Genomic DNA, 15,609 nt, shown 5'->3' with positions numbered 1-15,609 from the left:
TTCGACAGAGGGTCCCCCCAAAGGGACCGGGTCCTAGGCATGGCACAGGCACAGATGGAGGACAGGAGGGCCTCTCACCTCAGGTCCAGCCCCTCCTGCTTCCACAGAACATCCATGAGCTGGATCATCTGCAAGGTCAGCATGTCCTGCCGGAGGTCTGTGCGGCCAGCCCAGTGGGGGGAAAGGACGTGTTTCCGGTGGGTCCTCCAACCCCAGCCACGCCCATGCCCCTGCGTCCCAAGACTCTGCCTTTCGTCAGCTCACCCTCCAGGAGCGGCCGTTCCCAGGGCGCCCCCCCCCCGAGGGCCATACAGCATGATGGGGGGAAGGGAAGCCAAGGCCCGAGTGGCCCCTCCCTGGGGCCCTCCCTGGGGCCCGGCTGGCTCACCGTCCCCGTTCTTAAAGATGATGCCCACGCTGCCGTCACTGCCTGCCTCCTCGTTGCTGTACATGACCCACAGCGGCTTCATCTTGGAGTCCATGAACGTGCACTGCTCCACGCTGCCGGGCGCACAGCCGTCAGGGGCAGGGCCTCCGCAAGGCCTGGGGGGCGGGGAGCCCTGGCGGGGGGGGCCCCGGGGGCTCACCAGACTTCAGCCAGCAGGATGCTGGGGTCAAGCGGGGACTGCAGGTGGGAGAGGGCCTCCAGGTAGGTCTCCTGGCGCATGCACAGGTGCATCAGCTCCTTGGTCTGGGGCTTCGTGGTCTTCTGGGAGCTCACCTTGACGACGTCGTTCAGGGCCTTCAGCTTGCTCAGCGCTTCCCCCTGGTGGGGAGGATGGGAGGGCAGTGTGGGCAGGCCGGGAGAGGCAGGCTCCGAGCCTCGAGCCAGCCCCTGGGGGTTCTGCCCGGCCCGGAAGCGGGGCCCTGCGCCTCACCTGCTTCATCAGCACCTTCATGTGGTGGGTGCTGCCCCTGCAGTAGGCCTCCATGATGAGGCCGAAGCGCAGGGCCACCGACGGCACGTGCATCTCGGAGCTGGAGGGAGGGAGAGGGGGCTGAGCCTCGCCTGGGGGGCCACACAGCCCCTCCCGGCCTGGCTGGACCCAGCGCCGGGACACCCCGGAGGCCAGCTGGCAAGAGGGCCCTCCTCCCCCCGGGCTTCCAGGTGAATCCAGCTACCGGAGGTGCCAGAAGAGGAAGTGGCCGATCTTGCGATTGGCCAGGGCCCGGTCCAGCAGGAATTTGGTCAGCTCGCAGTCGAGGTAGGACTCGTACTTGAGCACCTGCACCAGCTGCAGCAGGTATTGGAAAAGCTCATCGTCCCTGCAAAGAAGGAAGGCCGGCTGGGCGGGAGCTTCACGGCTGGTGGGGCGGGGGGCTCTGTCACTGGCCAGGGGTCGGGGGGGGCAGGGCAGGAGCGGGGGGTGAAGTGGCGCCTCACCTGAGCAGGCCCCCAGGAAAGGCCGAGCCCCCCACCCAGCACCCTGGTCCCAGGCCATCAGGCCAAAGCTGCCGTCTGAGGATGAGCCAGGCCCAGGGACTCACGTCAGTTTCCGCAGGGACTTGATGGCGAAGGAGCCCACGTGGCGGTCAGGGAAGCTGAAGTCCAGCAGCTCCAGGGCACTCAGGACGGGCAGCTCGGGCCAGGAGCACAGCAGATAGAGCATCTGGGGGAGCAGGTAGTCAGGGCAGGGGGCAGGGGATGTCACTGCCATCTGGCTCCGGGCTCTGCCCCTCCCTGGGCCCACCCTTGTCACCCACCTGGGCCACGTCCTCGTGCCTGTTCCACTTGGTGACCAGCAGCAGCCGGGCCAGTGCCTCGGGGAAGTGCTCCTGGACCTCGTGCCGCATCTTCCACACCAGGTCCTTCTCGTGCTCGTACAGCTCCCCGGACCCCCGCCGCTCCAGGATCTCCCGCAGCTGCAGTTGCTGGAGGGCGCAGGCGGGGGTGAGGGCTGCGGCCGGGTCCCCACCACACGGCTGCCCACGGCCCCCAGCTCACCTCCTCCTCCGTGAAGCGCCCGTGCTCTCCATGCCGCCCCAGCTCCAGGATCTGCAACAGCAGCCCTGCTCTCAGAGGTGCCCCTGGGGACCTGGGCCAGCCTGGCGGGGCCCCCAGGGCAGGTGTGAATACCCTGGCATGGCTGGCCTTGTGGGCCAGTGACTCTCAGTGGTGGGGACGGTCCCCCACACTGCAGGGCATTTAGCAGCACACCTGGCCTCCACCCCGATGCCAGGAGCACTTCTCCCAGTAGACGTGACAAAGGAAAATGTCTTTGGACACTGCCCGAAGTCCCCTGAGGGGCAACGTGGCCCCTGGTTGAGAAGCACTGCTCTAGGGCACATGAGGACTCCAGGGTCAAGGAAGCTCCCAGGTGTGCCCAGCCCCAGGCAGCTCACAGGGTGCAGGGACCAGGACCTTGGGGGCCCCCCGAGGCAGGATCAGGAATGTCAGCCTTTAGCTTCAAGGTTTCTGGGCAGGGTGGGTCCTGGACATTTGGGAAGGTCAAGGGGTTCCTCACTGACCTTGTCCAGGGAAGGGTAGTACACAGGGTGCGGGGCCACCTCGGGCAGAAAGATGACCAGGGCAGCCGCGCTCTCAGTGTTGGGGTTACTCCGCACGGTCCCCGCGGGGTTCAGTAGCTCGCCTTTCTCATCTGGACACAGGGACAGATGGAGTTGCAAGGGGCATCCATGTCTGGGACCCCAACCCCCCACTCACCCCATCCCCACCCCCGGGGCCTGGGCTGACCTGGGACCGAGGGCCACATATAGAGGCAGCGCTCGCCTGTCTTGAGCTGGTCCTTGTAGTCAAACAGCATGAGGTTGGCCCAGGCGATGGGGCAGTCCTAGGAAAGAAGCCAGGCAGGTCAGGGCCCGCCGCTGAAAAGCCTCAGTTTGCTTATCTGCAGGATGGGCCCAGCCAGGCCAAGCTTCCTTACCCTTGCCCAGACTCCCCGCGAGACAGCCAGCAGAGCCGGCCACCCCTCAGCTCCCCTCTGCTGCCGGACACATCCCACTCTCGGCTTCTTAAGAAAGCCTCAAACAAACCGCGTTGGCCCCAAGAGCCGGCCCAGCTTGGCTGTGAGTGAGTCAGCATGGCTTGGGGGCCAGTCACATCCTGGGCCCCGTGACTCAGTGGCCGACCACCCTCGGTCCCCAGTTGGCTGCTGACTCAGGCCACCTGCTCCCTGTGGGGATACCGTGTTTGTCCTCCCACCCCAGGGAGCTGCCTCCAGGTTCCCGTGAGGACCAAGGGCCCTGTGGCCCAGCTATTCTGGGCCATCGCTGCTCACGAGCCCAGGAACCCAGCACTGTCCCAGGCAGGGCGGAGGCCAGCATGGGACGGGTGGGGAGGCTGGGGTCCACAGGCCCTCCTGGACGCCATCCCCAGGCTGCATGCCTGCTAGGACCGGGGGAGTGGGACAGGCAGTGGCCCCAGGGGGCTGTAGGATGGGGCTGGTCCGGCACAGGCTGCCCGAGGTCCGCCTCCCAACCGGTGCCACACACCGCCTTCTTGGACTTCTTCTTGGTGGAACGAGCCTTCTTGGCCTTCTCAATCACGGCATAGAGGGCGAAGCAGAGGCGGGCCATGCGCGGCAGGTCGCAGACATTGATGTCGAACTCCAGCCGCTGCTTCCAAACTGGGTCCGAGCACACGCTCACCTCCGAGCTGGACACCGTCTTGCACAGCGTCTCGTTGCCATGAAACAGCCCGGCCTGCACCACCAGCTGGGGAAGGTGCGGGCGCGGGTGACAGGTGGCCGAGGCCCAGCCTCCCTCTCCCCTCCCCTCCCAGCCGTCCTGCCCAAGGCTCGAAGCTCCTCCGGAAACACCCTCATTTCACGGGGATCTGAACCCCACTCCCCTCCTGGAAGAAGGTGGTCCGGTAGAGGAATGGATGCAGGGGATGGGGGGCCCCTGGGGTGAAGGAGAGGGCATCGAGGAGGGACCCCAGGGCATGTCCCTCCCCTGCTCTGGGCCTCAGTTTCCCCATCGGGGCTCGGGAGCTCCAGGGGCCCTTCTGGCTCAGGCACCCAAGTGCTCCCGCATGGCTGAGGATCGTCTGAGCTGCGGTAGGGAGGGAAGGATTTAAGGTCGCCTGCATACCCTGCCCTGCCTCCTCCAACTCCGCCGCATCACCCAGCCAAAATCTGTCTCCATCCAACCCTCCATGATTCGTCTATGGGAAGCCAGACCTGCTCTGCTTGTGAAGTTACCCCAACAAAAAAACTGCTCCCCAAAGAGCCCTAACCTCTTCGGACACTGTCCTGCAAAAACTTCCTCAAATCAGGTCATCTCGAGGCCAGAGGAGGTGGGTGCGTGAATGACCCAGAAGTGGGCTTGGCCCCGAGGCTGAAGCCTGTGCTGCACACGCCCCCCGACCCCAGGTGCCCCCTGGGAGCCCCAAGGCCCCTGGCCCAGCTGGAGCCGTGCCTCTTCTGCTCCTGTCACCTCCCAGACTCTGTGGTTCCCACATCCCTGGGCTGGGCCCAGCCCCACAGCCTCCACCAAAGTCAATACCCAGAACTCACTGGGCCTGGTTTCTCCGAATCGGCTCCCTGGCTGGCCGGTCTGCTCCCTCCCCGCTTCCTGTTTTGAATCAGCTCACAGCCACCCCAGGCAGGGATGCCGGGTAATGTGGTCAGGTGGCTTTCGTGTGACCCCCCTTCTTCCTCTGCCACCCCCAGGCCACAGCCACCGTGTTTGTGCAAAAAACACACGTTCCCGTCCCCTTCCCAGCCCAGGAGCCCTACCTTCATCCGCTCGTCGGCATTCACTTTGCTGCCCTGGATCAGCTCGATGCAGAAGGGCTGCTCCAGGGACCACAGGGACACGGAGGAGGGCTGGGTGTGGAGGTGGACAGAGAAGCAGGGCCATTGAAGCAGAGGAATTCTGAGGAGGCTGGCCCCCGTGACAAGGCCCGTGGTCATGGCGGGGGGAGTGGGGGGTGGTTTTGCAGGTTTACGGTAAAGCTCTGTAGAGCCCACAACACCAGCGGTTACCGGTAAACCTGCTGCGCAGGTGCCCGAGGGTCCCGAGACCTCTGAGCTCCCCAGGGAATGGAATTCTGCTAATCGTGCAGGAAGCAGGTCCTGCGAGGAGAGGGGTGGCCTGAGGGCCCCACCCCCGCACACCGGTCCTGTTGGCCACAGATGCTCAAAGGCCCGACTCTTAACATGGACCAACCAAGGGGCTTGGGTGAGGGGCCCTGGCCCCGCCCCTGGCCCAGAGTGCTGCCCAATAGGCTCTCGAGTTGGACGACGACAGGGGGAGGAAGGGCTGGAGGGGAGAGGAAGCGCGAGGCGCTGGCTCACCTTCTTCATGGGAATGGGGGGCGGTTTGGTGCGGGGCTTTTGGACTTGGGGGGCGGGGTTGCTCTGTTCGTCCCGCATGGCGAGGATGGAGGAGGAGTGCACCATGGTCAGGTGGGGCGTCAGCCCGCTGTGCAGGCAGCTGCAGATGTACTGAGATGGGGGTGCAGTGAGCAGACCAGTGGGGTGGCCCCAACTCTTCCAGGACCGCTGGCCATCCAGGGACTCCCCCAGGCCGACCACTGCCTATGCCAGGCCTTCTGGGGTCTCTCCTGCCCCTACCCACCTCCCCGTGCTCATGGGGAGAGCCTCCCCAGCCAGGGGACACGCTCACTGTGACCCACAAGGTCCGGCTTGGGGGCTCATAGGAGGCCAGGGGCCAGCTTCCCTGCCCCCACTGAGGCCCCCCGGGAAGGGCTGTGGGGAACCCCGGCGCCCAGGGCCCCTCCCAGCCCCTGGCCCTCACCTGGAACTGGCAGAGCGGGTAGCTGCCATACAGGTACTCATGCTTGCCGTTCACCTGCAGCGTGTAGTCTTCGGGCTGCTCCACCAGCGGCTGCCGGAACACCGTGGCCTTCTTCCGCAGGGCACAGGCCATCAGGGCCAGGGGCACATCCTTGGTAGATACCTGGAAGGTGAAGCTCTCCTAGGGGAGGGGGAGGGGCGGTCAGCCCTCCGTGGCCAGAGCCCACAGGGCTCTAGGGCACAGGGGGTGGGTTGCCCATCAGCATGATGTAGGCCCCTCCTGTGCCCCCCAGTGCGAGCTTCACGAGGGCACGTGGCCAACTGCTGGATGAATGAATGGACTAAGGACCAAAGACACATGCTCACTCTGCCTCGTGGAACTCGCCTGGTTGGACCTGCGGCCCAGCCGCTGGCATGCATGGACACGCCACGAATACCGCCTGCTGTCGTGGGAGGGTGAACTGGGGGGGCTGGTGGGTGACCCGGAGTCTCACAGGGGAAACGTGACCACGGACACGGCAGCCTGCGCACAGCACAGGGGCCGGCGGGGGCCACGGCTCACCTCACTGCCCTCGAACTTGACGTTGACCAGGAGGGCACGGTTGGGGACGCGCAGGGTGCCGGGCCCCCAGCTCCGCGCGGAGGGCTCCAGCTGCAGCGGGAAGCTGTACTGCAGCCAGGCCTCCCAGCCCAGCTGCTGCCGGCGGGCGGCCGCCTCCTCGCAGAACTGGCGCATTTTGGCTCGAAAGTCATTCACCTCCGGGTCGTGCAAGGAGTCGAACTCGTGGAGCCCTGAGAGGCAGGGGAAGTCGGGTCAGCCTGGGGGTCGGGGTAGGGGTCGGGATGGGGAGGGGCAGGGGGTCAGGGGGTCAGGGGTGGGAGTTGAGGGTGGGGCGGGGCAGAACGGAACGGGGGCGTGTGTGCGCGCGTGTGCGTGTGCGTGGGTGCGTGTGTGTGCGCGGGTCCAGCGGAGGTAGGACCGCCTGGCCCCAGCAGGGCACCTTTGCCTATGAGCAGGCTGATTTGCGAGTTGATGAGCTTCTTCACCCTGTCACCCTCGCGGGCCACCAGGCGCAGGACCGGCAGGAAGGGCTGGATGTCGCACAGCCGCCGCTGCTCGTCCTCCAGCTCCTGCTGCTCCGCAGTCTGGTTGACGCAGGTGAACACGTAGGCCTCGGGGTCGCTGAGCATGTGGAAGAGCGGCTCATACTGGGCTCGGTGCCACAACACCTGCGAGGGACAGTCGCTGGTCAGCCCCTCCTCCAAAACAGGCATGGCCACAGAGAAGCGGGAGGCAGGGGGAGTCTGGCCTCAAGACCCTGACAAGGGGGTAGAGGCAAGATCCCAGCACAGCCATCCCTTCCATCCCTTGAGCACTGACCAGTGGGTCACCAGGAGGCTCCGCCGCTGCCTTTCTATAAAGGGGGCCAGGTATGCGCAAAAATGTGAAGCTGAGCGGTTGGTCCTACGGTTTCCCTTGTAGTTCTCCTGGGATCTGGGTCCACCAGATGGGACCTCCACACACCCAGCTAATTGTTCTGGGGTTCGGCACCCTAATCTTTAAATATTGGCGACGAATTCAGAAAAGGGGCACACGGAGTTTCTGTCGTGGCTCAGCGGAAATGAATCCAACTAGCATCCTTGAGGACACAGGTTCGATCCCTGGCCTTGCTCAGTGGGTTAAGGATCCGGCGTTGCCGTGAGCTGTGGTGTAGGTTGCAGATGCAGCTCAAGTCCTGAGTTGCTGTGGCTGTGGCGTAGGTAAGCCAGCAGCTACAGCTCCAATTTGACGCCTAGCCTGGGAAATTCCATGTGCCACCGATGCAGCCCTAAAAAGACCAAAAAAAAAAAAAAAAAAAAAAAAAAAGCACACACTGAGGGGGCCATAAACGCCTCTGCGGGACAGGTTCAGCTAAGGCTGCCAGTGTGGGGCCTTGGGGGTGAGGTGTCCCCAGAGATCACTGGGTGCCATCTAACAAATTTTAGTGCAGCGGTGTTCACAGCAAAGTCACAGAGAAGATGGAAAAGGAGAAAACAGCCCTATTTTTCTGCCACAGGGAGATGGATAATTATGGTCCATCCGTGCAAAGGGAGGGCATGGGGCGTGACCCAGAATCTAAGGATAGATTGGGGGGCGGAGTCTGATCCAAGATACAGCATCACGTGGGAAAAAAAAAAAAAAACCCTAGTAGAAAAGCGGCTGTAATGCAAGCCCATTCCCATAAAAGAATAATAAATGTATTAATTACTGCAGCCCGTGACTTGGCAAGCTAGGGTTTGCCAAATTATCAGAAGACAGCCAGGCCCCTTCACCTCCACACCATCTTCAGTGGCGTTCACCCTACAGTGGCAGCGCTGGAGAGTTGCAACAAGTACTGTTTTCTTTTCTATTTTGTTTTTGTGTGTTTGTGACAATTCTGATTATAAATTTTTATATCTTTCTGAATTAACATTATAACATCTTTTTCATGTTGTTAACTATGTAAATATCAAGTTAAGTTAATCTTATTTTTCTGCTTACAGAGCTATACATGCAGGTTATTAAAATTCCAACACCTCGTATATCCTAATTCAATTTCAGTTTCTTCTTCTTTTTTTTTTTTTTTTTTTTTTGCCTTTTTAGGACCACATTGACTATGGAGGTTCCCAAGCTAGGGGTCTAATAGGAGCTGTAGCCACCAGCCTAGGCCGGAGCCACAACAATGCCAGATCCGAGCCACGTCTGCGACCTACACCACAGCTCACAGGAACGCTGGATCCTTAACCCACTGAGCAAGGCCAGGGATCAAACTTTTGTCCTCATGGATGCAAGTCAGATTCATTTTCCACTGAGCCACGATGGGAACTCCAGTTTCTTCATATTTTTATTTATACCAGGGACCAGAGGGTAAATTTTCTATTATGGCTGGATCTTAATTTTTTTTCTTTCTACTTTTTCTTTTCTCCTTTCCTTTCCTTTTCTTCCTTCCTCCCTCCTTCCCTTCCTTCCTTTATTTATTTATTTATTTATTTTTATGGCCACACCAGCAGCATATGGAAGCTATGGATCAAATCCAAAGCTGCAGCAATACCAGATTCTTTAAACCCACCACTGTGCTGGGCTGGGGATTGAACCCACGCCTCCACAGAGACCCAAGTCGCTGCAGTCAGATTCTCAACCCACTGTGCCCCAGAGGGAACTCTGCCTTCTACTTTTTCTTATTCTCTTAAATTTCAAAGGGTCCACATCACTTTTGAAATGTAAAAAAAGAAATTTAATTTTTAAAGAAACACCCAGGAAGGGAAAATTTAAAAAACAAACAAAAAACAAACAAACGAACAAAAATCCAGGATGGCCCACTGTTCTCTTCTTTCTTTTCTGTTCTCAAGTATAGCTTTTCAAACCCCAGGGCTTGTTCTCTAGTATGACCCATGAAACCCACATGGTGCAAGTGGGACACACCCTTTGAAAGGTCACAAGACAATATCTACCACATACCATCCCGATGTTTAATCCTTTGACTCCGTAAGCCACCCCGAAAATTATCCAACGAAGCCAAAAACCACTTCCAAAGGTGATGTTTACTATGACAACAGCTCTAAAGACAAAAGGCTGGTAAAACGCCTCAGTGGCCATGGATGAGATGTGATTTCAAACATGACAGCACAGAGACGGAGAGGAAGAAAGAGCACCCTGAGAACCAGCGCCCCGAAGCTCTGGCTGGAATCTAGGGAAGGCAAACACAAACTGATACAGGCGGGGGCGGGGGAGCCGAAAACTGGAACCTCGGTGGGTTCTCAGGGCGACTGTTCAAACAATGCTGGATATTGGAATTCCCTGGTTAGCTCAGTGGCTTAAGGATCCAGCGTGGTCACTGCTGCGGCTCGGCTGCTGCCGTGGCGTGGGTGTGATCCCTGGCCCAGGAACTTCTGTATGCCATGGGCGCAGCGAAATAGATAAATAAATAAAATTCTTGGATATGATTTTTATCTTTTCGTATTCACAGCTGAGGATCTCATATCTGAGAAGCTATGCCTGAGACTGTGAGCGTCTGCCTGCCTGTCGGTCTGAGTTCCAAGCTCTGAGAGGGAGCTTTAAGGTCAAGATCGTACCTTCTTGATGGTGCTGAGGTTGGCATTTCGGGACACAGGGAAGTTCAGGTAGACCCCCGTGGGCAGCAAAAAGTCCACGTCTACGCTCTGATTCTCCTCCTTGGTCCAGAATTCCATGGGGCAGTCAACCCCTGGGGGCATCCTGCTCTCTTACTTCTCAGATACCAGTCGTCCTGCAAAGGAAGCACAGGCAGAATGAGGCCTTCAGGTGTGCTGGGCAAGTCCTGTTTATGTATTTATTTTTATTTTTTGTCTTTTTGGGGCCACACTCGCAGCATATGGAGGTTCCCAGACTAGGGGTTGAATCAGAGCTGCATCTGCGACCTACACCACAGCTCACAGCAACGCCAGGTCCTTAACCCACTGAGCCAGGCAAGGGATCGAACCTGTGTCCTCATGGATGCTAGTTGGATTCATTTCTGCTGAGCCACGATGGGAACGCCCCGGGTGAGTCCTTTAAAAGGACCTTTGGGAAAACAGGCTGTCCGGACCTTGGCCAGCAGGTGGCTTGGGAGGGAGTCCCGGGCAGGGGATGCTAGTGGCTGGCTCCTGCTGCCCCAGGTCGCTGGCTAGGCTGAACTGCCTTCTCACTGCAGGGGAGCACTCTGTCTGCATCCCTCACAGCAGCACCCCCAGTTCAAGACACCAACAGACCCAAGTCAAATCATTTCTTCTCAGGGACACAAACACACAGGAAGCCTCGCCATGGACACCAGCTGGCAAAGATGGGAAAGGGCACCATCGCTGGGCAGACAGCCCCAGACCTAAGACGCCCCAACGGCTGGAGTTCTTTGAAACTTTTCTTTTCTCTTTGGCTGCACCCGCAGCATGTGGAAGTTCCTGGGACAGGAATCGAACCCATGCCACGGCAGCAACAGGAGCCAGAGCAATGACAATGCCGGATCCTTAATCTGCTGAGCCACAGGAAACTTCTCTTTGAAGCGTTATGAGCAGAAACTAAACGGCCTAAAAATGGCTTTGGCTGTCAAACAAGTTGTTGAAATAGCTCCATCAGCCAAACCCACTCCCCAGTAAGAAACAAAATGTTACAGACACAACTGGAAGCCCTGGAGTATTTTTGTCCACTTCAGGTTACCACCACCTGGATTCTGGTTGTTTATAGTTTCCATGCATGTTTTGATCCTTTTATTCTACTAATACATATCCACGAACAATTCCTAATATTTTTCCATGCTTTAAAACATTGTATGACTAATGAGTCTTCTGCAGCTTGTTTTTTGCCACTCAGCATCCTCGGCTTTAGATTATCTTTAGATTTGTCCATGATGATACATGGAACTCTAGTTCATTCATTTCAACTCTTGGGTGGTATTTCACTGTGTAAATAAAGCATAATTTATTCACACCCCATCTCTTGTTGAAGAACCTCAAGGTTTGCGTCTATTCATTTTGGTTATTACAAATGATGCTACAATGTATATTCTCACACACATCTCCTTGTGTACAAATCAGAGCCTTGATGACTGCGGTCTAAGGGAAATATAATGTGACTCACGTGTCAATGTCAAAGTTACCAGCAGTCACATTTTTAAAAAGGAAGAAGAGGAGTTTGGCACAGCCAGTTAAGGATCCAGCGTTGTCTCTACTGCAGCCCAGCTCGCTGTTGAGGCGTGGGTTTGCTCTCTGGCCTGGGAGCTTCCATATGCCACAGGTGCGGCCAAAAAAAAAGAAAAGAAAAAGTAAAAAGACACAGATAAAATTAAGTTAGTAACCTATTTAACTTAATATAGCCAAACCATGGTCATTTCAACTGTTATCAGTAGAGAAAAACTACTAATAAGCTATCTGACTTTTTTTGGTATTAAGTCTTCAAAATCTGGTGTGTATTTTACACTTACAGTATGTTGCAATTTAGACTCTAGATTTTCTTTTTTTTTTTTTTCCATTTTTGGCTACACCCATGGCATATGGGAGTTCCCAGGCCAGGGATCAAATCTGAGCACATCTGAGACCTATACCACAGCTGTGGCAACACCGAGTCCCTAACCCACTGTACCACACTGGGAACTCCTGGACTCTAGATTTTCATTAGAAATATTTCATCTTTATGTAGATTTCATACAACTTACAGGTTAAAAAAGTAGGTTCACAGACTCAAGCTGTTCTATAATATACTTAAAAGTTTTCCGTTACGTGGAGTTCCCCTTGTGGTGCAGCGGAAACCAATCTGATGAGCATCCATGAGGACACAGGTTCGATTCCTGGCCTCGCTCAGTGGGTGAAAAGACATGGTGTTGCCGTGAGCTGTGGTGTAGGTTGCAAAGGCGGCTTGGATCCGGCACTGCTGTGGCTGTGGTGTAAACCAGGGGCTACAGCTCCAATTCAACCCCTGGCCTGGGACCCTCCATATGCTGAGGGTGTAGCCCTTAAAAAGACAAAAAATGAAAAAGAAAAAAGAAAGTTTCCCATTACAAGCGATCAATTCTTACATTTAAGTGAATTAAAGTTAAATAAAATGCCATTCCTCAATCACACTCTCCACATTCCGAATGCTCAAGGAATCTGTGTGGCTCGCGGCTGCCATGCTGGACGGGGCAGGAGTAGAGAGGGTCCACTTGGAGTGGAGGTGCTGGATCACTGGTACCACCTATGTCATTACAGTCACGTGGTTAACTTGACTAAAGTGATGAGGCGGTGGCCCATTAGCAACGGGCTTCATCTTCACTTCTTTCTTTCTTTTTCTTTTTTTTTTTTTTTTTTGCTTTTTAGGGCTGCATTTGCAGCATAGGGAGGTTCCGAGGCTAGGGGTCGAACCAGAGCTACAGCTGCCAGCCTACACCACAGCTCACGGCAACGCTGGATCCTTAACCCACTGAGCGAAGCCAGGGATCGAACCCACACCCTCAAGGTTCCTAGTCGGATTCGTTAACCACTGAGCCACGAAAGGAACTCTTTCACTTGTTATTGTCTAATGTACTCATTTCTGCCAATCTGGTCAGCATTAAATGCTCTCTTGTTTTAATCGAATGTCTCTCATTATCTGGAAAATGTTTTTACTTTCTGCAAATAGCCAGCTTATAAACTCATCCATTTTTCTGTGGGAGTTGTCTTTTTTTTTTTCCCTTTCTTTTTAGGGCCTCCCCTGCAGCATATGGAAGTTCCCAGGCTAGGGGTCAAATCAGAGTTGCAGCTGCCGTCCTAGGCCACAGATACAACAAAACCAGACCCGAGTTGCATTTGAAACTACACTGCAGCTTTCGGCAAAGCTGGATCCTTAACCCACCGAGTGAGGCCAGGGATCAAACCTGCATCCTCATGGATACTAGTCAGATTCATTTCCATTGCACCACAACGGGAACTCTATAATTTTTTTTTAGAATAAATTTTTTTTTAGAATAATTTTTATTCTTTCGACATACTTCCCCACCCAAAGGTCACAAAGATTTAAATGACTTTTAAAAACAGTGGAAAGGAAATGTTTAGTTTGAGAGAGACATTCTTCTGGTGGCTCTGCCAGCTGGGCCCAGGCCTCGCCCTCACTTAGATGCAGAAGCTGCTCCGAGAAACTGGACAGCGTGTCACCCGGAGCCACCATGTTACCACTGCTGGGATCCACTTCCTCTGATTGTAAAACCACATCCTACTTTGGGTTCCTCTTTCTGAGAATGAGAATTTTTTTTTGTACTCAAAATGTGAAGGACAGTCAGAAATTCTGGAAAACCCACTGACAAGGCCTTGGCCGAGCTCAGGAAGTCACGGGCATCCTTGTCCACTCGGTTCTGAGGCTGAGATGAGCAGGTGCGGCAGGTGCTCCCCAGGTCTCTAGCTGAAGGGATGGATGGGGCTCCGAGAGAGATGCGCCCCTTGGCGCTGCGGCAATGAAGCTTTTGACTACACGCATCGTCTCGAAGGCAGCGAAACACTTTGAAATCAAGAACTCATTCCTGGAGTTCCTGCTGTGGCTCCATGAGTTAAGAACCCAACATAGTGTCCATGAGGATGCAGATTTGATCCCTGGCCTCGCTCCGTGGGTTAAGGATCTGCCTTCGCTGAAAGCTGCATCATAGGTCACAGATGCGGCTCAGATCCCGAGTTGCTGTGGCTGTGGTGTAGGCCGGCAGCAGAAGCTCTGATTTGATCCCTAGCCTGGGAACCTCCATATGCTTCAGAGAGGCCCTAAAAAGAAAATAGAAAAAAAAAAATTCACTCCTAAAAGAGGAAGAGTTGGGATGGTGTGGGAAGGACACAATCAAATGCCAGAGATGAGACAGGAAAAAGCAAAAATTCTTTCCCTCCTCGTGCGCCCATGACCCAGGGTGTAGCTGCTAACAAGCCCCAACTCTCTGTGAAGCCGACTCACCACTCTCAGTATGTATGGGACACAGATACCAGCTAATCCAGAGACTTTTTTTTTTTTGGCCACGCTGGAGGGCAAGTGGGAGTTCCTTGGAGAGGAAGCCTCAACACACAAGCAACCCAAGCCACAACAGTGACAATACTGGATCCTTAACCCACTGAGCCACCAGGGAACTCCAAATCCAGAGACTTTAGAACTGCCCCCAGTAGGCAGATGGGTACAACCAGCCTGGAAAACTCTAGCAGCACCTCCTAAAGCTGAACGCTTGTGCCCTGCGACCCAGCAATTAATTCCACTCCTAGGTACACATTCACCAGAAACGCCAGGAAGAAAGGTACACGAACAGAGCATCGCTATTCATAACAAGCCCCAAACAGAAACATCCCCAAATGTGCATCAGCAGAAGAATGGAAAAATAAATTGTGGTTTCCTCTCTCCACGGAATGCTATCTGGCAATGAGAGTGACCGCTCTCCAAAGACCAACGTAAATGAATCTCACAAACATAAAGCTGAGTCAGGAACCAAAGAGTATGGGCGCGGGATCCCATTTATATGGAGAATAAGCATTTGCAGAAGGATCTATGCAGGTAGAAGAAGAGATAGGGATGATGGGAGAGGGGCAGCTATGGGGGGGGGTGCTGAGGGGCTTCTGGATGCTGGAACTTTGGGTTTCTTGACCTGGGAGCCGGGGACCTTGCACTAACTCAATCCACCCTCAGTCCAAGTGGCTCGGCTGGGTTGACATCACTCCTGGCTACTGGAGTGGCCCTGAGACCCAGGCCCAGCCAATCAGAGCTCTGCATTTCCCCACCAATGGGGACTGAATTAGAAGCAGGAATGGGAAAAAAAAAAAGAAGCAGGAATGGGATTTAGGCCCAACTAATCACCTCTCTGACTGCAGTGACTCCAGGATGAGCATATGACTATCAAGGCAATCCAGTGGGTTTTGACATCTGGACTGCTTTGGGGACTTCCTCTTGGGGGGCGGGGGGGCAGAAAAGATAGAATATCTATCTAGAGCTCCTGGGGAGCACCTGCTGCCCTGAGGGGTGGAACATGAGAAAGGACCAACGTGGAGAAAAGCAGAGCTTAGTGTGGAGAGCGAAGCAAAGTCCCGAGGACATCCTTTGATCCTCTAGATCCAGCCATGCCTGAAGCTCCACTCTGCTGCCGGATTTTCCATTCTATCAGAAAAAAAAAAAAAAAAAAAAAAAAAAAAAAAATTCCTCCTGGCCTTTTTTTTTGTTAACTTAAGAGTAGTTTGAGTTGAATTTTCTGCCACTTGCAGCTGAAAGAATCTATTTCCATTCATAGGGCAGCACATTGCATTTTTGGAAGCTTCTAGTGTTTAGAAAGTTCTTCCCTTGGAAAATGGCCTGCCTCTAAGAGTCAACCCCTGTCCTTTGTGCTGCCTTCTAGAGGCACATGGAGTTTTTATTTTTATTTTATCTTTTTAGGGCCTCACCAGCAGCAAA

General features: G+C 55.3%; 1 protein-coding gene across 6 annotated transcripts in view; it reads right to left on the bottom strand.

Annotated features, from left to right (window-relative positions):
- The window catches only part of PIK3CD (phosphatidylinositol-4,5-bisphosphate 3-kinase catalytic subunit delta), a 60,697-nt gene that overhangs the window by 5,745 nt on the left and 39,343 nt on the right, over positions 1 to 15,609 (bottom strand). For all 6 annotated transcript variants that reach the window (XM_005664978.3, XM_005664977.3, XM_013998954.2 and 3 more), the window contains 17 exons: positions 9,816 to 9,988; positions 6,725 to 6,953; positions 6,286 to 6,515; positions 5,725 to 5,904; positions 5,262 to 5,411; positions 4,701 to 4,790; positions 3,454 to 3,675; positions 2,696 to 2,792; positions 2,470 to 2,600; positions 1,946 to 1,996; positions 1,705 to 1,872; positions 1,489 to 1,610; positions 1,123 to 1,266; positions 879 to 978; positions 588 to 766; positions 389 to 501; positions 79 to 157 (listed from right to left, as the gene is read on the bottom strand). In XM_005664978.3, the coding sequence (XP_005665035.1) occupies positions 79 to 157; positions 389 to 501; positions 588 to 766; positions 879 to 978; positions 1,123 to 1,266; positions 1,489 to 1,610; positions 1,705 to 1,872; positions 1,946 to 1,996; positions 2,470 to 2,600; positions 2,696 to 2,792; positions 3,454 to 3,675; positions 4,701 to 4,790; positions 5,262 to 5,411; positions 5,725 to 5,904; positions 6,286 to 6,515; positions 6,725 to 6,953; positions 9,816 to 9,956 (2,426 nt within the window). In that variant the 5' untranslated portion in view covers positions 9,957 to 9,988. The remainder of the gene's footprint in view (positions 1 to 78; positions 158 to 388; positions 502 to 587; positions 767 to 878; positions 979 to 1,122; positions 1,267 to 1,488; positions 1,611 to 1,704; positions 1,873 to 1,945; positions 1,997 to 2,469; positions 2,601 to 2,695; positions 2,793 to 3,453; positions 3,676 to 4,700; positions 4,791 to 5,261; positions 5,412 to 5,724; positions 5,905 to 6,285; positions 6,516 to 6,724; positions 6,954 to 9,815; positions 9,989 to 15,609) is intronic.

Source organism: Sus scrofa, chromosome 6 (genome assembly GCF_000003025.6).
Source record: "Sus scrofa isolate TJ Tabasco breed Duroc chromosome 6, Sscrofa11.1, whole genome shotgun sequence".
NCBI lineage: Eukaryota > Metazoa > Chordata > Mammalia > Artiodactyla > Suidae > Sus > Sus scrofa.
The sequence above is the reverse complement of the archived record's forward strand: the minus strand, read 5'-3'. Positions and strand labels throughout refer to the sequence as shown.